The sequence below is a fragment of the Echeneis naucrates genome, chromosome 16, assembly GCF_900963305.1.
Source record: "Echeneis naucrates chromosome 16, fEcheNa1.1, whole genome shotgun sequence".
NCBI lineage: Eukaryota > Metazoa > Chordata > Actinopteri > Carangiformes > Echeneidae > Echeneis > Echeneis naucrates.
In genome coordinates this window covers 4902649-4928249 of record NC_042526.1, presented here as the reverse complement: position 1 = coordinate 4928249, position 25601 = coordinate 4902649, and the positions used below count along the sequence as shown (strand labels likewise).

Here is a 25601-nt window from a genome sequence, read left to right as displayed (position 1 = left end):
TATTGCATTTAACCCATATCTATATCTACATATCTACACAATAAATGGCAAAGATAATTCTGTTGTGATTGAACTGGCAGCCAACACATGAGTATAAATGTGAGCAGTAGAGTGCGCTGTTTGGTCGGCTGAACGTTGGACTCCCAGGTTGCCACATCACCAGTTTGAGGAGTCCAGACATACGTTTCAGCAGTAAAAAAAAATGCAGAAGTGAACATCTGTACATGCAGGCCTGTTGGTCTGGAGGTCCCTTCTTGTTTGGGATCATATCCACAGTGGGTGGATTGAATTCTGTGCCCCAGGCTCACTTTTATTCCACATTGGCCACATATATGGACACCCAGACCTCGATATCTCCCTCAGAAAGAGGGCTTTCCCATGGGCAGTTGGCTCGTTGGTCTAGGGGTATGATTCTCGCTTAGGGTGCGAGAGGTCCCGGGTTCAAATCCCGGACGAGCCCTTCTTTTAACACCTGAAAGTCACAGAAATATCTGAGGAAAATCAGCGATCAGTAGTGAGAAGGATTAACAATGACAACAGCAACATGTGATTTTGTCAAAACCTAAACCATCTTGACTTTGAAGCCTAGAAAAAAACATCTGGATCATAATGGAGTTGTCATTAAAAAATAAATAAATAAATAAAAAGCAGGGCTCGTCCGGGATTTGAACCCGGGACCTCTCGCACCCAAAGCGAGAATCATACCCCTAGACCAACGAGCCAGTGGAGGGCAGGTAGCACAGATCTGACCAGTCATCTGGCCTGTGATGCTCAATTTGTTTGACTGAGACATTTTCATCACGAAAAAGTTGACATGTGAAAGAAAACATGGGGAAATAATATAGTACAATATTTCACATGTATGTGAGGATAAAAAAAGAACGAATCACCCACTGAGATGACTTGTTTACTCCCGAGTCATTCAAAAGATTTGTTCAAAATGAACGAATCGTTCACGAACGACCCATCACCACAGCCTGTGAGGCAAAGCTCAGGGAGCAGCAGCCACAAAGTCTTCAGCCCACGTGTCCCCCTCCTGTGTTAGCTCTGAGCTAGTTAGCTAACCCCGGCGCTAAAAATGGCAACAGAAGCGAAACGACCCAAGGTTGGAGCTTTTATACAGAAACTCGATTACTCGAAACGTGATTATTTAACTTGTTTTTTGTGTGAAACACCCTGCCAGTTGTTGTGTCTGACTGAGCGTCGTGTCAGTGCACAGGAGCTGTCACAGTGCGGTGATCATGTCATCAGTGATGCTGTGTTTTGGTCCCCTCTGACAGACTGATGAAGACTCTCGGCTCAGCCCTCTGCAGACCTTCCTACTGTGGTGTGATTCAGTCGGTCTGATCCTCAGCGATAAGGTTTGTTATCGGATTCTGTCGCACAGATAAAATAAAACAGGTCCTGATGTGGACCTTTGCACCCAGACTGGACCGTAATTCAGGACACACTAACCTGTCTGCAGGTCTATGTGAGTAAGGAGGGCACAGTGGCAGAGTATGGGATGCTGGCCAAGGACAACATAGAGGAGGGGGAGGTTTTATTCACCATCCCCAGATCAGCTCTGCTCCATCAGGGAACAACCAAAGTCTCTGCCCTGCTGGAGAAAGGTAACAGTTAGGAGTTTTAGTCCAACTCAAAGCTGCCTTCGTCATCTCTCTGTGACTCCTCTGAGTGATTTCCCTTCACAGAGAAGTCTTCCCTGGAGAGCTCGTCAGGCTGGGTGCCCCTGCTGCTCGCCCTGCTGTATGAGTACACGTCCTCACAGTCCCATTGGAAACCTTATCTCTCCCTGTGGACGGACTTCAAGACACTGGATCACCCCATGTTCTGGTTAAAAAAAATATCTGTGTTTAGTCAGCAAGCATCCTCTGACCGTCCTACAGGGTCAGAGGTGTTCGTCTGGTAATTGTTGTGGTGGGAATTTCTAGTTTTCTTTACAGCGATCTGTGTCTGTTCAGGTCTAAAGAGGAGCGAGACAGATTGTTGAGGGGGACAGGGATCCCTGAAGCCGTGGACACAGACTTGGGTAACATCCACAGGGAATATACAGATGTCGTGCTGCCCTTCATGACCCGACATCCTGACCTCTGGAACTGCAGCACGCACACGCTGGAGCTGTACACAAAGCTGGTGGCCTTCGTCATGGCCTACAGGTCAGTGAACACAACACCTCCTTGCACGTAACCTGGTGTATTAAAATCCATCTGGTCCTTGACGCCTCCTTTTTATCTCTGTAGTTTCCAAGAGCCACAGGAAGTAGAAGATGATGATGATGATGATGATGAAGAGGAGGAAAAGGCCCCCCACCCACCGATGATGGTTCCGATGGCTGACATGTTAAACCATGTGTCCAATCACAACGCTAACTTGGAGTTCACTCCGGTTAGTTCCTTCATCCTCTTGAATATTGGCTGGATTGATTTTTTTTTTCACAGACGAGACGTTAGGCAGAAATTAGTTCCTTCATCGAAGGCGATATGTGACATTCAGACCTGAGCGGTAACACACTGTAAAATGACTGTATTTTTTAAATTTGTCTTGCTATCTCTCAGGACAGTCTGAAGATGGTTTGTGTTCGCCCCGTTGGTAAAGGAGAGGAGGTCTTTAACACCTACGGGCAGATGGCCAACTGGCAGCTGCTTCATATGTATGGCTTCACAGAGCCGTATCCAAGCAACAGCAATGACACTGCGGACATCCCCATCATCAACCTGTACAAAGTCACCACACAAGGTGATAAGTGCCCACAGGCCAGTGTTGACTTACTCAGGTGTTATTTTTTAAGCTCAGGGATGGCTGAAGCCAGTCAGAGTTTGTGTTGCAAAGAGAGACTGTTTCATGTAATGAGTGATGAAAAGATGTTGTGTAGTGTTCTGAGTTTATCAAATGTGTTTAAGGCATTTACCTGTTCTCTTCACTGGGATTTTATGAACTGAGAAAAGCTGTGCTGACAGCTGCAGGTCTTGTTAATGTGATGATCATTGTTTGGTGGCTGAACTGTATTTAAATTTAGAACTCAGCCAAGAGTCTCATTTGTGGTTGTTTTTCATGTTTTTGGGTCATGTTGTCGTTATTTCCACAGATCATTTCTCATATTTTTTTTGTGATGCAAATGTTTTTTGAGTGGTGGGTTGAGTTTACTTTCTAGCAGGGTGGTGTTTTTTATAAGTTTTAGGTCAAAAGAAAAAAATTGTATCTCATCATGAACGGTGTGGTGTTGCAATTAGTCCGGAACACAAGAAATGGTTTTCTCCCCATAAACAGTTCTAAAGCCTGTTCTGGCGTCTTCTGCCTCTCCCAGATATTCAGTCTGATGTGGACCGACAGCTGGTGGAGGATCAGTGGGAGATGCTGCGTCAGATGATTCAGGAGAAAGGAGCCTTTGTCTTTGGTAAACATGGCTGCCTGACGGACACAGAGCTACACACTGCACTCAAGGTGACAAGTGAATACAACAGCTGCTTAGACAATGTTTGATTGTAAACAAGACAAAGCCATCTTGGTGTTAGATGAGTCATGGTTTTTGCTTTGTGTATCATCAGGTGCTGTGTATGTCAAAGGACGAGTTGTCAGAGTTCACAGAAAATGAAGGATGGGAGGAAGACGAAGAGGAGGATGAGAAGATTGCCCTTGCTTTTTCTAACGAGGGCCTCCCAGAATTAAAAGCTTCATGGAAACGGCTGATTCATGAAGCAGCCTGTCTAACTCTGGGATCCTACAGAGAGGGGGAGGATGAGACGGCCGGGGACAGAGACTGGGCCTTGATCGAGGACAAAGCAGCACTTGCTGGACTGAGCACCAGGCAGCAGAAGGCCCTGCAGGTACGATACGGACAGAAGAGCATCCTGCACAGACTGATGGAGCTCACCTCACCATGAGTTCAGCTGTGAGGCACCAGACCACACCGGAAACTTATCTCAGAGGAAAACTGCTGCAGGTTTCCCTTTAAAAATGTTGTCAGATGTTTTTTCAAGGTATTTTCAACTCTCAATGTTTTGTATTCTTGCTGAAGGCTGAGATCCAAACTGGTTTACCATTATTTGTACATTAAAGGCAAAAGGTACAAGTTGCCATAGTCTGCAATCAATCAGAGCCAAGAAAGAACTCAAGTGCAACGGTTAAGCCTCCCACCCACCTTCACGTCAAAGACAAACCTGTTCCTGCATTGTTGGACTCAGGTCACAACACATCTAACTTAATGTCTGTTGAACTGACAGAACCTCAGCCACTAGTTCATCTGGATCAGTTTATATTATAAGACAGCTCAAGAGAGAATTTTATCCAACTACGCAAGAGTGAATATACAGCGATACACAGCAAATGCACAGAACCAAAATAAATGTGTGGGTGTAAGTCGTTGCACAGTACTGAATTTTTATAAAGAACTATAGGTTGAAACAGAGCTTCAAAACAGCAAACCCATTGTAGTTGTAACATTTTCTGTTGTAAACAGGAAACCGGGCAGGTCGTACGGTCTTCTGGTTGTACATGACAAACGCTTTCCAATTAAAGTACATTGCTGTTTGTGACAAACAAGAAATAGCACCTTTACAGAAAACATTTAAACAGTTTGAGTTCTTGAACAGCACCATAGTCTTAAACAAACAAAAAAAAACCCACAAAAAACAAAAACACAAAAAAAACCCAAAAAACCCCAAAAAACAAATGCATTGAGAATGAGAATATAATAGCGCCATCCCTGAAAGAACACAAATGCTTTGCAGTTTGAATGCTTTATTTCCGGTATGTATGCATACTGCAGTTAAGTAGCAAGAACTAAAGGCAAACTAGAAAGGACTACAAAATACAACACATGGACCAATACATTTACAAAACATTCAAAATGTTACAAAATGGGCTGTATTGGTCCTTTCTATTGTTCTTCAATTTGGATCTTTGTACAAATTGTCAAGATACGATGTCACCATCACTTTGCACAATTTTACAAGTGCCAGGGAGAGACGTCCAGAGCCAGTTTCAAATGGACAAACCATCAGCACACCGTCGCCACCAACATACCAGGAGTAGACCCCCATCGAGTAGACTACACTACACGTTCCTTTCCCACTCAGGAATAAAAAGGAATCAAATGAAAATAGCAGGCAGCTTTTTTTTTTTTTTTTTTTTCCTTCAATCATCTACCATTCAGCCTCTGAAATCAAAACAAAAAAAGGTCTGGGGGAAGCAAACCAAAGACTTTGGTAGTGAGCGAAAATATGTTTAGATGTCTTTACATGTCAGGATACATTTTATTTGACATGTGAATCGTTCTCCACTTATTTACTCTCCCGTTCTCCCTTTTTTCAATATTTACATCAAAGCATAAAAAAAAAAAAAAAAAAGTATATTAAACAGCATGTCCAAACTTTCTCTCCATCTCAATTCAGCCCCAAAGGGATAAACAAAAATCTAATCTTTAGATCCGTGAGCAGTAGTCCTTTCATCCACATTTCAAAAGACTGTGGGTGCCAGTTTATCCAGTGCCAACATGTGTGTGGTGAGGGAGTGGGTCAAGGCCTCGGCATCTCTCCCAACGGCTATGAGCTGGCTGGTACACAGGCTAGCTGGCACCAGTGCCTTCCATCACCTGCTGGGCCTGCTTCTGTCCCATGCAGCACTGGGCTACAGACTGGAACAGTCTGGGGACAGAGGGGAGCAGTTAGACTTCAACATCAGCACAACAGTGTGAATGTGCAGGTTCAGTTCCTTTGTTAAGTAGAAGGACACTAAGTCAACCAGTAGACCTACTTTTCAATCTCAGGGGCACAGTGCACAAAGTCATGGCTCCAGAATTTGAAGGCAGGATTCTTGATCAGCTCAATGAAGGTGATGAGGAGACCCCATGGGTGAGGCCTATTCACTATCAGCCTCTCCAACAGGACCCTGGGGTTGTGGGGGTGGGGAAACATTTTATTAAACACGCCTAGTGAATAACAAACTTGGAATTGACTGGATGTATTTACTGAGAGATTAAGTCACTCACCTGGTTATCTGCTCCTGGATGGCCTCAGTGTTTGCCTCAGCAAACAGATAGAGCATAGTGCAGCTGAAATAATGAGTGTGGCTGTTGGGGTAGCGGAGCTGATTGGCAATCGCATTCAAGAACAGGTAACGTCCTGAAAAGACAGAGCAGAACTGATCAGAACTATCACCTGATATCACACTTAGCATTGCAAATAGTACAGAACAAAAGCCAGATGTTTTTGGAGCTGGCTGGCCTAAAATCAACCACGGGAAGTTTTCTAACTATCATCCATTACATCCATCTAAAGGAAGCTCTACTTTCTATGCTGCGGCCGTACCCTCAGTGTCCAGATCCACAGCCAGGTTCTGGAAGATGTCCATGTGTGCAGAGTGAGTGATGGTGCTCATTGAAGGAGTACTGCCCTTGTTGTGAATGTGAGCGATTGCCTGCGTGCCTACATACAACACCAGAGCATTTATCAGCTGGATGTTGTAGCGATTTCCTGGCTCGTTAGACACCTGGGAGATAAAATGAATTTTTTTTTTATTCTTTATTTTTTTTTAAATGGGTCACTGACTGTCAATACCAACAAGAACACCCACAGACAGATTTTTCATCTTGTAATCAGTCAGCAACCTGCAGGTAAAACATTAGTCCTACCTGCAAGTTGCTGCGCAGTTCAGACAGGAAAGTGACTGGTGATCGGGTCTTCAGATAGGAGTCCAGGTCCTTCTTGAACTGGGAAGGCATCACACCTGTGAAGTTGGTGAGGATTCGTGGAGCAATGTTGATTTCACTCAGCATGTCCACCTACAGACAGTGGATGGATAAGACAGATTAATGGGAATGTTTTTCTTGTAATCAAGACCCAAACAAAACAAAGACTCATCTGGACTGGACTTGCCATCATGCAGCTGACCTAGACTGTTGGCCTGAAGCGAGAGCAGGAGAAACTGTACCTTGAGATTAGGTGTAAAAGGGTCAGGGAGCCTCATGTTGCGTGGGAAGGCACTGAGGATGAGGTTGCGCAGCTGGATGCAGTTAGGTGGGATAACATCACAGAAACCATAATGGTAATCACAAAGGAACTCTGGGAAATCATGCAGCAGGACCAGAAGCACCCGCAGCGTGCCCTGAAACGGTCCAAAAAAAAAAAAAAAAAAGCAGAACAAAAGATTAGTTTCAGATTTTCACCATTTCAGTGTTTGCCATCGTTGACAGTTTTCTGTTCCTTTAACAAAAAAATATGAATGATTTAATTTACCATGACCCATCTACAACCCCTTGATTCAGTATTAAGTTACTCAGACAAGAGAATGGACAGAATCATAGCTGCTCCTTTGAAAAAATGAGAGTACCTTGTAGAGGATTTGCATAGGTTTGTTGAGTTCTACATTCCTCAGGAAAGGGGCCAGGTACTTGAAGAGATCAATCAACAGCTGTGCATACATGGGCCAACCCTGGAAAACAAGAAGGGGCCCAATTCAAATAAAATTAAGAACATTTAGAAATGACAAAGCAACAACATTGATCAATGAAAAAGACAGAAGGTTAGCTTCAAAACAAAAATTTGCCACATCGCATTTTTTGTGTACCTTCTGCTGCGGTGTGTGCGCTAGCATCCTGGCAATGAAAATGCGATGGGAGATAAGTTCCAGCCAGGCGTACACAAAGCCGGGTGCTTTGGTGGGTCTCAGGATGTGGAAGGTATTGCTGCAAATGAGAAGGAAAAAAGTAAATCCATGCCAAAATGAATCCAAACCACCTGAGCAGGTAGGAACCCTTCAGATGTGCTGCTGAAAATCCTACCAGAAGGCGGTGAGTGTCTGGAAGTTGATGGTCTCGAGGACATGCTCAGGTGCATTAAGCTCCAACAGCAGCATGATAAAAATGCGATGGTATGGCAGCTGTTGGAATTCTGTCTGACGGACATCATGGTCCTGGATCAACACCCCAACTACAATACCCAGCACCTAGAAGCAGATTGCAATATTTCATAGGAATTAAGTACACCATGTAAGAGAGAAAGAGTAGTTACAGTACCAGTTAGAGCTTATCATGCAGTAAAACCATGATGTTAACAGACTTTAGCATTTTGTTTCCTCCCTTTTATTAGCTGTGCTGTTATGAATGTTATGTTGCTGTACCTTGTTGAGGAGGTTGATTTTTGTTACTGTGTTGGTGGCCTCTCCGGAGTGTTTAACCAGAAGGGCTATGAGCCTAACAAAGGCATCCAGGTTGTGGTAACACTTGGCTCTGATGATGGCTGCACTCGCTGCTGGGTTGTGCTGTTGCTCAGCCTGTGCTCTATAGCTTATCTCCACACACATTTCTGTGCACAGTCGGAAAAACCTTGTGATAAGATCATCTGTCTTTAAGATGCCCTGCTGGTGCATCTGGAGAGAGAAAGAGCAGAGACATGAGATAAACATGAGGAAAGTCCTGGTTTTTGAGCGTTTTAGTATGTAACCGATAACCGAGTGTTTACCTGGCCAACAAAGGCAGAGAAGGCTTTGGTGCTATCCCTGCCAGCAGCAGCTGAGTGATACAGATTTACCCATTCCCTCAAAAGATACTCCGCCTTCTCCCTCAGGCCTGGAGGATCATCATACTCTGAAGCCTGTGAAATCCCAGAGTGCATCATGAAGTTGGGTCCCCCATGGGCCCGGTCAATCATGGCTTCGTAATTGGAGCGAACAACATCCATAAGCTGGGGAAGACTGTGGATGAGAAGGAAGGAGAGAAAAAAAAAAAAAACAACAACTCAGTTTTAAAACATAATTGAATGAATCAAATATTACTTCAGACTAAATTTTGAATTGAAAAATGCTTCCACTTCACTGATCACCCTGGAACCCCCAACTATTCCTGTCATCAAACCAACGTTCAAATATTGGCACAGGTCCTTACCCCTCAGGTGCGTTGGCTCTGGAGTGTGCACACGTCCTCATTAGAGTCTCAATTGTGTGAAAGAGATCAGCCTCTGTGACATGGCTGACACTACGTTCATCCACCAGCAGCAACTTCACCAACTGCATGGCAAATGCAACTGCCATGTAGTGCAATCCATTCTCCATTGACTGAAAGAAAACAAAACCTAATGAGTCGCTGACGGCATCTGAAGCTTTGCTTGATCAGACATACGAATGAGAAACTGAATCCCAAGTCTCATGATCATGGCGATTTCTTATACACCAACATCACTATTGTACCACAACACGATCCTTAAAAAAAAAAAAAAAAAAAATTACAATAAATAGAAAATTAGCCACTAACTGATATTGACTGCAATGTGTGTACAATGTACCTGCGCCAGATGCAAGTCATACTGCTGCATATTAACAAGATGGTTCCTGATCAGAAGCTCCACTGCTTCTACATTGTATTTGTACTCATCACGGCATTCAATCAGACACCTGTAAGCACAAACACATAATGGGAATTAAACACCAATTAACTATAACAAACTATGTCGTTTTTTTGTTATGAACCCCAGGGCATGACAATTTTATTTTTGCGTCCTAATTCACCTGGTGATCTGCTTATTGCACCACTGTGGTCCATAGGCACGCCCATCCTGCAGGGCTTTAAGCACGAGCAGGTGGCATTCTCTGTAGCGAAGCAGCAAGTCAGCATCAGCCCCACTAGTAGCATCTAGAAGACCCTCTACAGCCTGGAAAATAAAACAACGTTGTGAGAAAACAAAAGGTCAAAAATGTCACACTGTCCCAACACTATTTCTAAGGACTTAACAGCCACTTTAAAAAACAACTCCCATACCTTCTGCAGGAGGCCAAGTGCAGCAATGCCATCCCTAGAGTTCCTGGCCAAAGCCACCGTTTCCAACAGGCTGCGCAAGGCCTGAGTCAGTGGGTTCATGGCAAGGGCAGGAGGGATGGCATGAAGATGTTGCTCCAAGTCTGCCATGCACTTATCATAGATCTGCGCTACATCATCTGTGGCCCATGCCTGTTGCTGAAAATAGAAATACAGAGGGATTGCATTAAGTTGTGACTACCAAAAATGAAAAACTAATCCTTAATTGTAATAAATCGACATTTCTTTTGGGTGTAACAAGAAAAACAACCCACCTTCATGGGCTGAGCCAAGAAGCCAGTGGGCTGTGAAAGATCATTACTGGGTAAGAAACCTGGAACATTTCTGGCAAACTCCTCATATACAGCCAGTTGCTTGGGGTCCACTCCTCCCACCTAGGTCAGACATGCATTGTGTTACTTAGCAGAAATATACCTACGGACAGTCAACAAGGATTCAGGTTCTGTCCAATGCAATGCTTCTGATCTGACTGAGTTAACAAGGAATTAGAATTAACAGTGCAGCCAGCATAAATTGATTCAAAATGGATTTGACCCCCCCGATACTGGTACGACTGGATGTAGCAGTGATCTCACCTTCAGTCTTATCTGCTCTGGCATTCGTTCAGCTTGATAAGTCAGAACGACAGGATCACAGTAACGCCGCCCCTCCTGGCGGGCATGCTTTCTCAGCTCAAACTCCTAACAAAAGTGGAGACCTGATCAATAAACTTTTCCTTTCATGCAAGATATTTTTTTATGTAATACTTCTGCTGTTTCAGTATATTGTACAACACTTTTCTGAAGTAACTATGTATAATATTTATAGGTTATAAATTAAAGTTTACTTGTTACACACTTCACAGTGAGTTGGCACAAACCACAGATGATACAAAGATGCATTTGATCTTTTGACTACTAAGCTAATTTTTTTTTTTTTTTTTTTTAAAGCCTGACCGTGGCTAGTCTCTTGTCCATTTCAGGGCCAGCCTTCTCTACGGCAGTCTTCTGAATAAAGCAGCAAGCCAATTCACAGTTGTCTTGAGCAATCCGTGCTGCAGCCTCTTCCATCATTTCCCTCTGTTGGGGGGTTGGTGCCTGGAAGAATTAATAGTTAAGCTTAAGAAAAGAATAGAATCAGGAATGGCACATGCTATCAAACAGAAGGGAAGATGTCTGTAGAGGACAGAAAGATATCTCTATAGCCAAGCCTTTGAGTAGGTGCTGAACTTACCCTCAGTGCAGCGGCAAAGCTGTTTTTAAGGTTGGTAGCAATGCTCATGAGCAGGGGCTCACGGCAGGTGATCATGGCCATACCGGCTGTCAGGTTTCTCATCATATGGTGGGCAGCGACACGCATGCGGGACTCCTCCGAATCCAAGGCAAAGTCTTTCCTAATAATCTGCTCACATGTCGTCATGGCAATTTTGATAGAGCGATCGACCACAGGATGAACTAGTTCCTGGACAGCTCGCTCTACTGACTGCCTTACACACTGCTTCAACTGAGGATGGGCCTGCAGGAGAGGGATCTGTAGACGAGGTAGAGGAAGAATCAGTGAAGGCTGATTCAAGAAAGGAACTGCACACATACAAAAAAAAAAAAAAAACAGAGGAAAGACGATGATAGTACTTCAGACTTCAACAGAAGACGCAAGTCTAACATCTCAGTGGTTTGCAAGTGCATATTACTTACGTTGACATTTATATTGATGTGTGGAGCCAAGCCCGCCAAGGCATACACATTTATGTCATGATAACTGAACTGTGGAGTGGGGGGCCCAGTGGTTGTGCAAGTGGTGGGGGTGGCAGCTGGAGTTGAGGGAGGAGCTGCAAATGGAACAAAGTCTCCTGTTGGTCACAAAACGCTAATTTGATTAAAAACAAGAAAAAACAAAATGTCTGCACAGCATGAACAGAAATCAACAGAATAAGGTAACTAAAAACAAAAAAAACCCTTAAAAAAACTCATTTGTAAGTTGGGGAGTGCCTGCACTTTAAAACTTCACATGTAAAATAAAAAACAAAAACCCAAAACACAACAACAAATATGGAGCATCCACCTGTGGTAGAAACTGGTAGCATCTCCTCTGGTGGCTTTGCCTCTTTTTTTGGTGCAGACAGCTGCTCCTCCAGGCCCTTCAGTTTCTCTTTGTCTTTCAGCAGGTTCCCTGGCTTCAGGTCATTGATGTCCAGGGACAAGTTCTTACACAGAACTTCAATCTCAAACTTCAAGTTCAGCTTCACCCAAAAAAAAAAAAAAAAGAACAGAAATTACAAATATGCTGCTTTTCACAACAAAAGTTTTCCTTTAACTGGATTGCATTGTAAATGGCCACTTGGATGAGAGTTGTTCTACCTTCAGATCATGTTCCTGATGGAGCTCAGCAAGGACGTTCATGATGGCCATCGTCCAGGGGTTTTGGGGTCTGAAAACCTACAGCACCAAAGACAGTTTGTTTAAATCACTACAAAAATTCATGAAATCACATTTCTTTTATCCACCTTTGGGGGGGGGGGGGGGGGGGGGGGACAAAACAAAGAAAAAAAAAAAAAAAAAAACAACAACAAAAAAAACAGAACATTTTTGTTGAAGCTAAACATATAACGTGTTGTTGAAGCTAAAATTATTCTGATCATAACATCAATTTCAACTAGATGTCTCTCAGCGTACAACTGCATTACTCACCATGCTCCGCAGACTGGACTCCAAAACTTTGGCCACAAAGGGAACCACATAAAGTAGCTCCTGCTGGCCTTTCACATAGGCTTCCAGCAGCAAAGACTTCACTTCCAGATCCTGTAAAAAGGAGGAAAAGGTTAACCGACTCCTTGAGCTGATAGAAGACCCACCACACAATTAGAACCATCCAAAAACCAGGTCACAAGTTCTTACTGTATAGAGAATAGGCTTGTTTTTGGCCAAAGTAATCATGCCCAACCAGTGGCCCAGATTCTTTAGCAGGGAGCGATCAGAGAAATTGGCAGCTGCCTTGTCTGAGGTCAAAAGGACCTGTTTAAAAAAAAATGGGAAATGTGAGTATTAAATAAATTAACAGTGCAATGAAAAACTTTGGTATGAAATATTTTATTTATATTTTACACAAAGTATTTGCAAGAGAAAAACACTACAAAAATACAGTTGCTAGCAAGAGAAAGAAGGATTTTGTTTTACCTTGATATTCCTGTATGTCTCATTCAGGACCATCTTGACAAACTCAGGGTTCTTGAGAGTGTCCAAAAAGTTGGAGTACAGACTGTGAAAGTTGGGCTCAATGCTGACACGCTTCATCACCAGGTACTGAGATACCCAGGGCATGAACTCCTCCTTCACTGTCTCTTTTAACTCCTCAACCTGGAAGACGCAGATACAGTTAAGGGGGAATGGAAAACACACTTTATCGTCAAATTCGTTGAGATACAATAATATCTTGACAGTGTTCCTTTACCTTCTGTGTCATATTGGACTGAGAAAGGTTGTTGAAGATAAAAGCAATCTTCTCCTGGACATTCTCTGGAGGCTCTACAATCCTTTCTGTTTGGTCAGTGGCGACCAGTAGGGTGTCAATGTTGGTAGTGTTTATGGAGGGCTGCAGGCAGGAACAAGGAAATGGTCATATTTAAAACTAGTGTCTCAACAAATACTGTCTTGCAGAAATCAAACCAATTGTAAAGCATTCACAATCATTGAGTCAAACTCACAGGCACATCCTTCTTGAAACCGCTGGAAGTTGGTCTTGTAATCGTGGTGGTTTTAGCTGCTGTAGTTGTAGTTGTGGTGGTTGTTGCAAGGGTGCTGGACTGACCAGGCTGTGGGGCTTTGGGGCCACCAGGTTGTTGTGACTGGGCCTGTGCTTGAACTTGTGCCAGTGCAATACTGCCAGGTGTGCTGATGGAGCCTTGCATCTTCACCGGAGGGTCCCGTGACTGTTGGCCATACTCGATATACTGCACGCACAGGATATTGAAAGGTGCAGAGCGAGAGATTTAATTTATCTGTATGTGGGAAGCCTGTTCTATCATCAGAAGTGGAACAAAAAGATGGCTAACAAGAATAAAATAAATTAAGGAAACCTGATTACCTCTTGTAAATGATGGGGGAATTGCAAGAAGTGGGCAATTGAAGCAAGGTGTTGACAATACTGAGGGTAGTCCTTTAGTCTATTTAAAAAAAATAGACGTGTGTATATATATATATATTCAGCATGAGACAAGGCAACCACTGTTATATACATTTTTAAAAGAAAACATGTAAATACCTGTTTTTGAACCTATCTAGGGCAGCAATTCCAAAGTAATACATTTTAGATCCATAGGGTTTTCTTAAGGCTTCAAGGACATATCGAAGGGCCAAGCCCAGGGCCATGTAAGTTACAAGACCCTTCTCAATAATTCCACCAAAAAGGCAAGCAGTGATGTGCAGCTCCTTGTCTGGGTACTGAGGGAAGAAGCGGTATTCCTCAAACAAGTTCCGAAGCATGCAGTTGAACACTTCTCGCTCCCGCTTGATGGTAGAATCCTTGAACCTCTGCAGCATTTCCAGAACCTGGACAATGCAGTGAGAGATGAGTGAATTTGAAGAATAGCATCATCATTTAGAATATGGATTAACAGGACTTGGTATGCACAGATTTGTCTTAAGTTAGTTTGTATTTTTGATTATATTGAAATTAATAACGTGGCTACATACTTCATCCACAGACATAGTTGGGTGAGGTGGGTGGTTGTAGATGCGCTGGAAGTAACTGTTTGCTTCATCGTCTATCTCCTTACTAAAGTGCTGGTTTGCCTCGGGCCACACCTGAGAAAGGTCAGCTGGGGGAAGAGAAGTAAATGATCCTTAGTTTGAATATTAATTGGATGTTGTAATCCTACGCTGGTGCAGCAAGGGCCAGGTTATTCACACATTAATGATAACTGAGCAGTCAAGTGATACATCAGGCATTAAAAAGACACCCAAATGAACAAGTCAAGTTGGACCCTTTTTTTAATGCCTTAAATGTAAATGATGCTAGAGTGGGGCCGTCAGCTTAAGCAGACAAGGAATGGACGACTGATCTGTATTTCCTCTTTGATAAACAGATTTTATAGATTAAGGGCAGGAAATTAAGTTACCTAAATGTGTTCAAATTGAGTCTTTTAAATGTTCTTTGCCAGGATCTGGAGCCCATATTTTGGAAACACACTAAGGTGCAATGATAATTATTGCAGAGGAAATACAGTGCTGAGCAGCGCAGGGCGGGGCTCTCAGTCACACCACTACCACCACCACTTACAGGCCTTCATCTTACTCTGCTGAAACGTTGGTGGATTCAGGCCTGGTGTGCTCATCTTCCTGGTGCCAAAAGGGTCGGTGCTCACTGTTGGCATCCCCAGACTAGAGCCAATACCAGAGCCAATGCCTGAGCCCAAGGGACCTAGATGTGAAACAACATATCAATCGTTTCAATCCACACTCACCTCATCATCTCAGCCATCACCCTTTGTACTACTATTACTACTACTGCCTACTACACTATCCTGCTAAATATGTAAATGTTGTGTATTGCTTTTGAGTGAACTTCAGAATTGTTTTTTTTTTTTTAATAAGGTTAAAGCTCTGAGCCTGAGCTATGTTGTTTTAAATTGTTGTTCAACAAATGCTTATTGTATACATAATATTTAAAGTCACTATTCAGAGCAAGTAGTGTAATTAATCTTTCCAGTCTCAGTTCTCACTGAAATGACAGAGAAATGGCTGTGATTAACGTGATGTTTGTCTAAAAAGATAGTAGAAAATCAAATAGCATAGTACCAGAGTCCATACCAGGGAGCTGCGAGGACAAGCTGCCAATGCCCCCAAATGGTGTGCTCGGGTTGGGGTTGGACAGTGGTGGGAAGGCTTTGGCTGGGGACTGGGGGTTACTAAAAGCTGAGCTCAGTGAGGTTGGGAAACCCTGCATGCTCTGAGTGTGTGAAGTGGCTGTGCTTCCCAAGTTCAAAGAACCCATGCCAGACAGAGGGTCCATCTAAAGGGCAAGAGAGAGAGTAAGAGAGATTTAAAAAGAAGGAAGAGTCATCAGTACAAACCTTAAGAAGTTTAAGCTACATTTTCATGATGCATGAAGAAATAAAATTCTGTCACTAGCACTTGTTATATTTTACATTTTTAAAAGGAAGTAAGGCATATAATTAATGTTGATACCAATTTCTAATATTAAGAAGGCATTTCAAAGTTTGTATGCAGAGGCATAATGTGGCTTTCACAAAAGATACCTGTACAGGTGAGATGGCATCTAGGCTGCTGGTGCTGGGAGCACGTCCCTTTGGCATTACCCCTGGTGGAGGCTGCCGGGCTTTATTCATTACATTGCTGCAGTTGGCAACCATGGTCAGGATGGTCTCAGACAACTCCTGGGACACACTCCTAGGCATGAAGCGAGAAATAAAATAAATAAATAAAATTAGCCATGTTCTTGCATAGACCAAAGGCCATAGGCATACAAACTATACAGTGGGGGAAAATTAACTTGATCGCTCCTCACCCAGCACAGGACTGGAGGCACGCCAGCATGGTAGCTAAGGTCTCTGGTGGCAGCTGAGCGCTTTTGGGCTGGTCCTTGTCTGGAGCCAGACCCCCCATAATGGATGGACAGCGTCTTTTCAGGAATGTCACACATGCCTGGATAAAAGGTTCCTGAGACACAAAGAATATCACACTAAAGTAAAATACGATGTTCTCAGGTTATACGGCCAAAGAAAACCAATGCTTTGTGAACCAGTGCCTTTAAATTAATGCAGAGACATACCCCATGCTCTCTGATTTTGTCAGTCAGCCACTTATCAAGTTTGAGGTATTCACGGCGAGAGGCAAGTGCAGCGAGGTCAATGACAAAGGCAAATGGAGTACCATTCAGCAGCATCGATAGAGACTGGAAAAGGAGCATTTTGTATTAAGCATAGTGGGGCGAATATAAAAAAAAAAAAAGAAAAAGAAAAAAAGAAAGAAATGAAATTCAGTCCCAGAGTCCAGCATTTTTTTTCCACATTATTGCTTAATTGGACAATTTTATTTAATCTTGAGTCCAAATAGTCTTTATGTTACATATAAGTCTGTCAACATACCTTCAAGTCCTGGGCAACATCCAAGATGCGCGACAGCTTAGCTTGGTCATACTGCTCCCCTCTCATGTACCACTCAGCCATAGAATGCATTATTAGCTGACGGATGGAGGGAGACTGTCCCTACACAATAAAAAAAGTTTTTTTTTATATATATTCAATACTCAAGTTTGGATGGAAAACATTGATTGCCAAAAAAGTACAGACAGATTTCAACACCCACCTGTCCATGCCAGGCGTAGTGCAGAATTATGGCAGAGTTCGGGTGATTGCCCAGAAAGATGGGCATTAGGGTAGAGATGAGCTCATGGCGCAGAGTATGCCAGGAGGTGGAGATCTGCAGTAGTGCCAGCACCAACATGTCTGGGCAGTGCTTGATTGGGAAGCTAAACAGCTGCTTCACCTGTTCATACTGTCCCACCTCAGACAGCCTCAGAAGGCTCTCCACCAGGTCCAGACTTTTCCTGTGATGAGTTAGTGGCGCCAAGTTACAAACATCATAGCACCAGTAAATGGTTCTAATAGCCATTTACAAGTATTGTTAAGTCCCAGAACTCTGAACTCTGAAAAAAACAACAAACTATGCTTCCATGTTAATGGAAAAAAAACTTGACATCAATGGTAATTTGGCATTAAAAAAAATAAATAAAAAAAAAAAAAAATAACAAAATGTATGGAAAAAATATATAAAAAGTCTTAACAATAATACACTAAAATAATTAATAATTCAAAACTTAAACCTGTAGGGTTTTTTTTTTTTTACATGCTTCCACACAGTGGAAGCTAAGCAAGACGTTTAACCAAGCTACAAGCTTCATACCATGTGGCAATCTCCCGGTTGTCATCCTCTGGTGGGGCCTTAAGGATGTCAGTGGCCACATTGTGGCAGGGGTAGTCAGCAAAACAGAACACTTCTGGGCTCATCAGGGAGTGCTGAATGAATGACAGCTGAGGAAAAATAAATAAACAAATAAATAAATAAAAACAACAACAACAACAACAACATTTCACAGTTAGACATAAGAGGCAATACAAAGCTTGAACGGTTTGCACCGACTTTGCATAAATCAGCTCCTTTATTAGCATTTACTATTTTTTTTTTTTACCCTTTACAGAGAAATAATAAAGTTTGTTGGGAAAGTTTTACACTTGAGATCACATCATCCTGCTGGAGTAACTATTGGTCTGTTACCTGTCCCTCAGCGTGTTTCCATGGCCGGTAGATGAGATCGACAGGGAACCCCTCGATACCCAACCCCCTCTGAATGCCGTACACCACAATGTGCAGGCCTTTACTGTCCCGGATTATAAAGCCTGGGTGATCTAGCTCATATGTCACCTCTTTGAAGTTCAGGTTGGGATTCTAGGATTCAGACCAAAAAAACGAAACAAACAAACACACAAAAGAGAAAAAAAAAAAAAAAAAAAAAGGCCAGGAGTGAAATCTCAGCCATTTTTTGTAAACAATCTGGTACAAAAACAAACTTTGACATTTAGGATCAGGTACATCAGTGACTATTATGTGTTGACTATTCTGAAGCAGAATCTGAGAAAATGAAACACCACAGTTATACTACTATCTACCTGGAGTGAGGTCTCAGCAGTATGTGGAAAATAAAAATGTATTACTCTGAAAGTGTACCGTAACTGATAAATGGTTCACTTACCACTTCTTTGACAACGTCAATGAGAACTTCAAAATTCCAGGTGTGTGCCTGTGAGCCATCATTCTTATCCTTCCCATCACTCCAGATACCACTTCCTGGAGCAGAGATGGACTGTAACAAACAAAAGCAGAGAATATTCAACCTTTGATTTACCAAATCCAAAGAACCCAATAAAAACCCTCACTAAATATTAAGATCTGAATTTTGGATTAAATAACAGTAAAAACGGAAACTACACAAAAATCCTTTCATTTGAAGTCATTAAATAACCATCTCTCCAACTCTTCAGCATTTTTGGTCTTTCTTAGTCAATAAGATTTCACACCCGGCAGATTTACTTTATATTGATGTTTGTGCCACTTTTGTCAATATTCCAGTGAAGCCATGTTCATAAAAGATCAGACTGACCCAACTGCAAGTATCTTAGTTGCACAGCACTATGTGGAAGAGTGAAAACTATAACCGTGTAGACCCACTTGACAACAGAAAATTGTCCACACCCACACAATCGTTCCATAACATAAAAAAAAAAAAAAAAAAAACAAACATTCATGACATTGAAGTGAAGCAGTTCACCTGTAATGGGATGCCATCAGTTAGGCCAGAGTGGGTACGAGCCATCATGCCCAGGACCCTGGCTACCTGGCTGGCTGTGACCTCTCTCACCCCATACTGAAGGATTATGTTTCTGCACTCATCCACACTGGAGACACAAATAGAACACCAGTATTGAATGAGCCATCATTATTTTACATGTTAACATACCCATGAAAACTTTTCTGAAATTATATTTGTGTAGGAACAGTAGACAAAATAAACTGGGCACACAGCTCCTAAGACTGTTCATTTGTACATTTTCTATGGCCCAAATACACCACAGGTGATTTAACATTTAATCATTTTTCAACACCTAAGCATATAAACCATTTGGATGCATTAGATGCAGCTGGGGCACAAATGACATGAACTCACCTAGCACAGAAGCCATAGCCAACTTCTTGCATGAATTCTGCAAGAGAACTCTCCATCATGGTCTTAGCTAACTCCCCCGAGTCTGGTAAGATCCTATCCATGAGAATGTCCCGTTTTTCAGGGTACAGCAGTGGTGCGAGCACCACAGGGCAGCGCTCCTGGGGGAAATCTGAAACAACACACAATTAAGTAAACAAATTTGCTGACACAGCAATACTGGGGGGGTAGGGGGGTTGGGAGACGCATGCTGATCTCGCAAACCTCGGCAAAGTGTTTTGAGGAAGGCGTCAATCTGCTCTTGCCCTACTCCGCTGGCTCCCTTCTGTCCAAACAGTAGATGGGAGAGCAGTAGGTGCAAGACCTCTATGGCAATGTCTTGGAAGCCACCTTCCTGGTTTCCTCCGAGATCAGCGTCAACGTATGACCGCAAGAGGTCCGGAAGTTTCTGCTTGATGAACTGCGCAGCTAAGAAACAGACCAAAACATTTAAGACACCAGCATTTCTGAAGACTGTTATTTGTTTACTTTATCATAGCCACATCCCAAATTTGCAGTTCATTTGATGAAATTGGTGCAAATATGTAATCAATAAGTTTGAAATTTAAAATATGCTAATTTGCATATCAAATTAATATTCTGTAAAATTTAAAGCAAATGTCTCATAAGTATGCGTGAAAAATACAAGTGTTTTGTTCAGGTTTTATAGATTTATATGCCTTTAATCCTATTGACTTAATGTTCTACCTCAAGAAAAAGCTTTACACATACAGACCATTTTCACTACAGGTTTAAATACATTAGGCTTCAGAACTACTTACCAAAGCCGCGAAGATCTGTGTTGCAGGAGTTGAGCAAAGCAAGGCCAAATATCACCTGAGAAACAAAAAAAGTATCCATATTGTTCACTATAGACTATATGATGTTACTGATGACCAAATTTCAGAGCTACCAAACATACACCACTTAAATCTGTAACTCCTCTCCTTATTAGTTACCTCTTGGACCTTGCTGAGCTTAAGGACTTTACTCAATTGAGTGAATAAGTGGGCCGATGGCTTCAAACTCTGAAAGAAAATGTAATTGTCATGAGCGATAAACCTTTTTCTTTGCACATGATTGAAATGGGTGTACAAAACGTGGATATGTAAGCTAATTTCAGTCTCACACACAAACTAAGAAAAAACAAAAAACATTTAGAAATTTAAAAAAATATATATATATCAAATTCAGCCAATTATAATCTAAAAATCATTTGAAAAAAAGATATTGTTGCCACCACACTGCCACCATGAAATATCTGCTCCTCACCTTCTGGTAGTGCAGAGGATTGTCAATGGCGTAACAAAGAGTAGAGATAAAGTTTGGCTTTGATATCAGCGACACACACTCCTGGATCAGAAACTGTGTCTTGGGCAAGTTGAAAAGCAAAACATACCGAGGAGAAGAGAGGGAACAGAACACAGGCAGGTGAAGAGCAAGAAAAGACAAAACAAAAATGAAAACAACCCCCTCCCCACAACAAATTGCTACTTTTTTGTAAGCCAGTACCCCCAACCTGCTATTTTTCCCCACTGTAAAAGTCTACATTGTAAATTGAAACTTGAGGGGAACGCTTCTTTGTCAATCTGATGGAAATAAGGACTACTTAACCTCTCAGAACTGGTTCTAAAGATGTGCTGTCCAAGCCAACTCAAGGGAAAAGCCCACTGTTGTCACACAGAAGACTAACTGTATATTTAAGGGGGAGTTTAATTGGCACATTTACAGAAATTCAGTGTTGATTTAAATTTTTTTGGGAAAGACACAAAGGTAACAATTCTGCAAAGAATTTAAAAAGTTACAGATGGGAAAATGTTGTCTGGATCATCTCCTATTAGGAAGTGTTGGCTCAATGGTTTTGTGCTGACGTGCCCGAAACAAGGCATCCAAAGTGCTATTTGGGCTACTAGACTATAAATTCTACTTCAACAATAACCAGCTTTGCTGGCCCTAAAAGTTTCAGGGCAAGAACTAGGATAGTATAAAAGATTTATGATAAATTTAGCAAAGTTTAGTGATGCAGAAAGAAATGTTATTATTGTGACAGTTTATACTTTATATATATATATTTTTTTTAAAATCAATGTTTGGCTTGCAGAAATCCAGGCCAGTGGGAAAAGTTGTATCCAGTCTCTAAAGTGAAACTGTCAAACTTGACGAAGAACATGTTAAACTACTGCAGGTCTAAAAGCATTAAATACTTATATGAATATGGGTTAGGGTTAAGGGTTAGGGGTTAAGTGGTAAAGGACTAACATTTGTTTGGTAACCGGTTTATTCCAGGTCTACTAAATGTTTTTATTAATGGTACAGATCTTTCATTTTACAATTCTTAGTCTTCCAGTTTATAAAAAAAAAAAAAATTGAGAGTTAATTTAATTTGTTACTTGTTTATTTGGCCAGGCTAAATGCATGAAAACATTGTATTGTAAAAATATACATGTAGATACTATGTAGACAGGATTCTAGCTGCGGCCAATTTGCAACCCCTGTCGCTGGTTAGGTGTTTTTGAATATAATTACGCTCTTTTAACTTATGAATCATTATTATTAATTTTTGATATGTGCTAGAGTTTATGGAATGGTGAATAAAGTTTTTAAAGTCATCTATCAACATTTGGCACATGGTTTAAAAAAAAAAAAAAAAAGAATATATATATATGAATAAGTCTCATTCATTTCTAAAAAGCAGTGGTTCTTTGCCAGCTACCAAAGTATTCATTCACCCAGATTGTCCAAAAGTGGGAAACTTTTCAAATTAACTTAACTTCCAAGAACAGCAGATTAGCTTTAGTCAAACTGTTGTTCCCTATCTAAAAGCTAATTCTACAAAAATTAATAACAAATGCAAGCCTTAAAACTTCCTTCTCCCTTTTTTTTTCTGCAGTACTACCACTATTACTACTGGGCTAAGAAATTTGTTCCCAATCAAAAATTACCTGGTGAAAGTCCTTGCCACTGCTTTTACCATCGCCACTAAAATCCACATGGGAAAAGAGACAGCGTAGTAGATGCCTGTCTGCCTCAGGACCGTGACGATTTACAATCTGTGCGAGAACAGAGAAAACATCAACAAAAGGGGAGAAATAGATACCAGTCACTTTACACTAAAACTATAAGAGCTGTTGATTGAAAATGCTTTTGATGTGTACACCACTTACATGCTGTATTTCTTGCTGGCTTGCTCTGTAATTTTTCTTTGTTAAATTGTCCACCAGATAGCTGATTTGAGACAAAGCCAGCGAGAGCGAGTCAAGATTCATTGCTGGTTGGGGCGGAAGCAGGCGGCCGAGCACGGCGCAAAATCACCATTATTCCCCTTTAGTCACTTCAGTGATAGGTTACTTCTGCCCCCCCCCCCAAAAGGTGTGAAAAATATCGGCTTCCAAATGGGTTTCCGATCAGTGGTTCCCAGTGCTAAGTAGAGTCCTTCAGTTTAAAATCAAGTTCAGCATCTGAAATGAAAGTGAAAATGTTTAAAGTCTTGTTCTTTATAAGAAAAAGAATAAAAACATTCAACATTTTACAACAACAAATTAAGTGGCTGGATTTAAAATGCTCAGGGCTTCCTTTCAGTAATATTTATTATCCAACAACAACAACACAAAATATTGGAACAGGTTTTGGGGCCTACTTGCATGGCAGATTGGGACATATTTCTCAGTCTGCTACTGGAACATTTCTTCCTAATTTGCACAGAATGAATTAGAGCTTGGCTGGTGTATCCCATCTTCACTATTTCCTTGAGTTATGTGAACTCACCGTAGTTACTTCCTTCGCTAGGCCCCAACTCTACTTTACTCTTAACACTTCGCACACAGGTTCAAAGCTAGTTTGCAAGGCAGCCCACACTACTAACCAACTTCTCTGCTTATAATAACATGATTACAACCACAGTTTTATCAGCCATCAAATGTGCACAGCATTAAGAACAGTTACACGGAATCAAAGTCACCAACTGAGACAAAGACTAAGCTAGTTTAACTTAGCAAATCTTGATGATAAGTATTAGCAAGTTGACTACATGTTATTGTGCGTCAAGCGAAGTCACAATTTTACTAAACATCTTCGTGATATGAGGCTAAAATAGTTATTAGATTTAAAATAAAACGTCTGATTTCATGGGACATACTGGGCTCAAATCGCTAACTACTTAGGCTAACATCACCATGACGCTGATAAACACTTGCTAGGAATAAGTTTAGGTTAACGTTAGCCGACATGTTTACTATGTAATTAAGATATCGTTAACATTAACTGTTATTTTACTATCATTTACTGTGGCATACTTTGTTCTTTTTCTCTAGATTAATATATTTACTGAAACAGTGGCCGTGGTCAATAACTAACGTTAACCTCTGTGAAATCTTACCAACTCCCTGTAGGCTATAAGCTAATGCTACGAGCTAATGCTATCATTTGCGGGAAGCTAACTTCAGCAACACGAGCTTGTTTCGAGCTGGAGAATATGAATCATTACCAATCAATGAATTGTGTAATTTCGGCCAAATTAATATAATCATGACTTGCTAGCCATTTAATCAGACTCCGGGACCGTTTCACACGGTTTGGTCGTCAGCCTGAAGGCCGCGAGTATTGCGGATGGGCTTTGCGCGATCTTGCCAGCTAACATTAGCATTAACCTTGTTAACGTTAGCCGATTTCTACGGGCTCCGACTAATCTGTGGAATCGCAAACATACTCGCTGGCGCTGTTCGTTCCGACGGGCCGCCGCCTCATCGAGCTCAAGTCAACATTGTCCAACTTGTTTTCTATAGCTACATAAAACGACACTGCACGAGAAATTTGGCTAAATTAAGGAATTGTTACTTTCTTGATGTGGGAAATATGACAGCTACTGCTCAGGAAATACACGTACCCCGCGCTGGTGGCTAACGGCCATCCGCGGTGTAAATATCGTTACTTATGTGTTATAGCCGAACCCGTCGACGGTTGTTTGAAAGATATTTTGTGAATCTTACCATGCTTCCAAGAAAGTAATTCAGATTTTCATCCCTTTTTGTTTCTCACAGCTAACTAGACGAAATAGTAGGGTCGCTGTGCCTCCAGTTGTGTTTGATTTTCAAAATAAAATGGCGACTGTCAGCGCGCGGCGCGCTCACGGTTGGCGACGAGTGCGTGCGCTTATCCGCGCGACACAAACGTAAGGTGCTCGTCAGTTAACACCTGGGCTCTCATTTATATCCGCGGCGACACACACACACACACACACACACACGGACACGCAAAACAGGCTACACAAAAGACAGACAAAGCCTGCACAAACAAACCTGAAGGGAAACTCAAACTCATGTGGATGAACGTTTTAGAAACGGGGACAGTGTGGGGCCGAGGGAAGAGTGTTAAATAAATTAAATAGGAGACTTTTCTAACTCACCTTACTTATAGATCAGATCAGGGTTTTTATGTGTTCGTGTTAATCAGCTGTAAATACTTCGGCAACCAAGAGTCAAATCAGGCCCCATATACAATTCATTCATTTATTGATTCAGTTATTTTATTAATAGCCTGTATAGTGTCAGTGTATCGGCAATGCCTGGGTGTATTGTATTGAATTTCAAGGATTTATAAAACAAGTTCAGGTTCCTATACAACTGACAGAAAAATAATAGGATGTTTTCATTTATTTATATGTATATATATTATATTCGCAACATTAAAGATTGTAGTCATGTCAATCGGGAAATGCACTGATTTATTTTTCAAATCGTAAATGGTATGTTTTTTTAAACCATGCATTGTCCCATATATATATATATATATATATTCTTTTGGAATAAAACACACAAAAAAACTTACCATATGGCCTAGAGCACCAATCGAGACAGTCTGGGTGCTCTCCATTTATCCTCATTGGTGGATATTGAACAGGAAAATGACCATTCAGAAAGATTAGTCTCACTCACAAACAAGTTTGTGTTAAATATTATCTTTTCCTGCTCTGTGTATCCTCAATGACGACTCCCAACATCCTAGTCCGGTAGGTGGCGGAAGAATACACAGAAGCTCGCTGGTCAGG

The 25601-nt window shown here is 41.7% G+C and overlaps 2 protein-coding genes and 2 non-coding genes across 10 annotated transcripts; 2 read left to right on the top strand and 2 right to left on the bottom strand.

Annotated features, from left to right (window-relative positions):
• The first annotated feature begins 388 nt into the window (after positions 1-388).
• On the top strand, positions 389-460 carry trnap-agg (transfer RNA proline (anticodon AGG)). The gene has a single exon. It is a non-coding gene; the product is annotated as a tRNA-Pro (tRNA).
• Positions 461-650: 190 nt separating this feature from the next.
• On the bottom strand, positions 651-722 carry trnap-ugg (transfer RNA proline (anticodon UGG)). The gene has a single exon. It is a non-coding gene; the product is annotated as a tRNA-Pro (tRNA).
• A 300-nt stretch (positions 723-1022) lies between these two features.
• Positions 1023-4553, top strand: setd6 (SET domain containing 6, protein lysine methyltransferase). 2 transcript variants are annotated; one of them, XM_029522177.1, is made up of 9 exons: positions 1023-1105; positions 1213-1361; positions 1466-1610; positions 1692-1833; positions 1962-2156; positions 2241-2385; positions 2556-2736; positions 3305-3441; positions 3546-4553. In XM_029522177.1, the coding sequence occupies exons 3-9, from the start codon at positions 1505-1507 to the stop codon at positions 3879-3881; spliced, it is 1242 nt and encodes a 413-aa protein (XP_029378037.1). In that variant the 5' UTR covers positions 1023-1105; positions 1213-1361; positions 1466-1504; the 3' UTR covers positions 3882-4553. The 2 variants fall into 2 exon arrangements, with proteins under 2 accessions (XP_029378037.1, XP_029378036.1); XM_029522176.1 differs by having other exon boundaries at positions 1079-1105; positions 1281-1361.
• Positions 4554-5110: 557 nt separating this feature from the next.
• cnot1 (CCR4-NOT transcription complex, subunit 1) lies at positions 5111-24654 on the bottom strand. Of its 6 annotated transcripts, none has more exons than XM_029522168.1 (49): positions 24544-24654; positions 22723-23016; positions 22501-22608; positions 20831-20929; positions 20518-20586; positions 20341-20395; positions 19784-19987; positions 19523-19691; positions 19127-19253; positions 18551-18661; positions 18076-18246; positions 17704-17831; positions 17107-17347; positions 16887-17006; positions 16571-16693; positions 16307-16458; positions 16038-16188; positions 15577-15790; positions 15074-15199; positions 14473-14597; positions 14042-14328; positions 13865-13943; positions 13485-13739; positions 13232-13372; positions 12958-13137; positions 12679-12795; positions 12472-12582; positions 12142-12219; positions 11846-12023; positions 11479-11633; positions 11018-11314; positions 10741-10881; positions 10381-10485; positions 10060-10179; positions 9749-9943; positions 9499-9641; positions 9276-9384; positions 8879-9048; positions 8457-8688; positions 8116-8364; positions 7778-7941; positions 7564-7681; positions 7327-7428; positions 6928-7101; positions 6629-6778; positions 6306-6486; positions 5987-6119; positions 5752-5886; positions 5111-5642 (listed from the first exon to the last, which is right to left on the bottom strand). In XM_029522168.1, exons 2-49 carry the CDS (start codon positions 22822-22824, stop codon positions 5564-5566), a joined length of 7173 nt encoding a protein of 2390 aa, XP_029378028.1. In that variant the 5' UTR covers positions 22825-23016; positions 24544-24654; the 3' UTR covers positions 5111-5563. The 6 variants fall into 6 exon arrangements, with proteins under 6 accessions (XP_029378028.1, XP_029378030.1, XP_029378029.1 ...); XM_029522170.1 differs by having other exon boundaries at positions 11479-11612; XM_029522169.1 differs by having other exon boundaries at positions 20831-20923.
• Between the last annotated feature and the right edge of the window lie 947 nt (positions 24655-25601).

Bases quoted from the DNA above. Each gene is read 5' to 3' on its own strand.
- setd6 (XM_029522176.1), top strand. From the start codon at position 1,079: ATGGCAACAGAAGCGAAACGACCCAAG. The intron at 1,106-1,280 runs GTTGGAGCTTTT...CCCCTCTGACAG, and splicing joins CAGAAGCGAAACGACCCAAG to ACTGATGAAGACTCTCGGCT. The intron at 3,442-3,545 runs GTGACAAGTGAA...GTGTATCATCAG, and splicing joins AGCTACACACTGCACTCAAG to GTGCTGTGTATGTCAAAGGA.
- cnot1 (XM_029522168.1), bottom strand. From the start codon at position 22,824: ATGAATCTTGACTCGCTCTCGCTGGCTTTGTCTCAAATCAGCTATCTG. The intron at 20,587-20,830 runs GTGAGGAGCAGA...ATTTTCTTTCAG, and splicing joins ATCCTCTGCACTACCAGAAG to AGTTTGAAGCCATCGGCCCA. The intron at 17,007-17,106 runs GTGGGTGTTGAA...TTTATTGTGTAG, and splicing joins ACTACGCCTGGCATGGACAG to GGACAGTCTCCCTCCATCCG.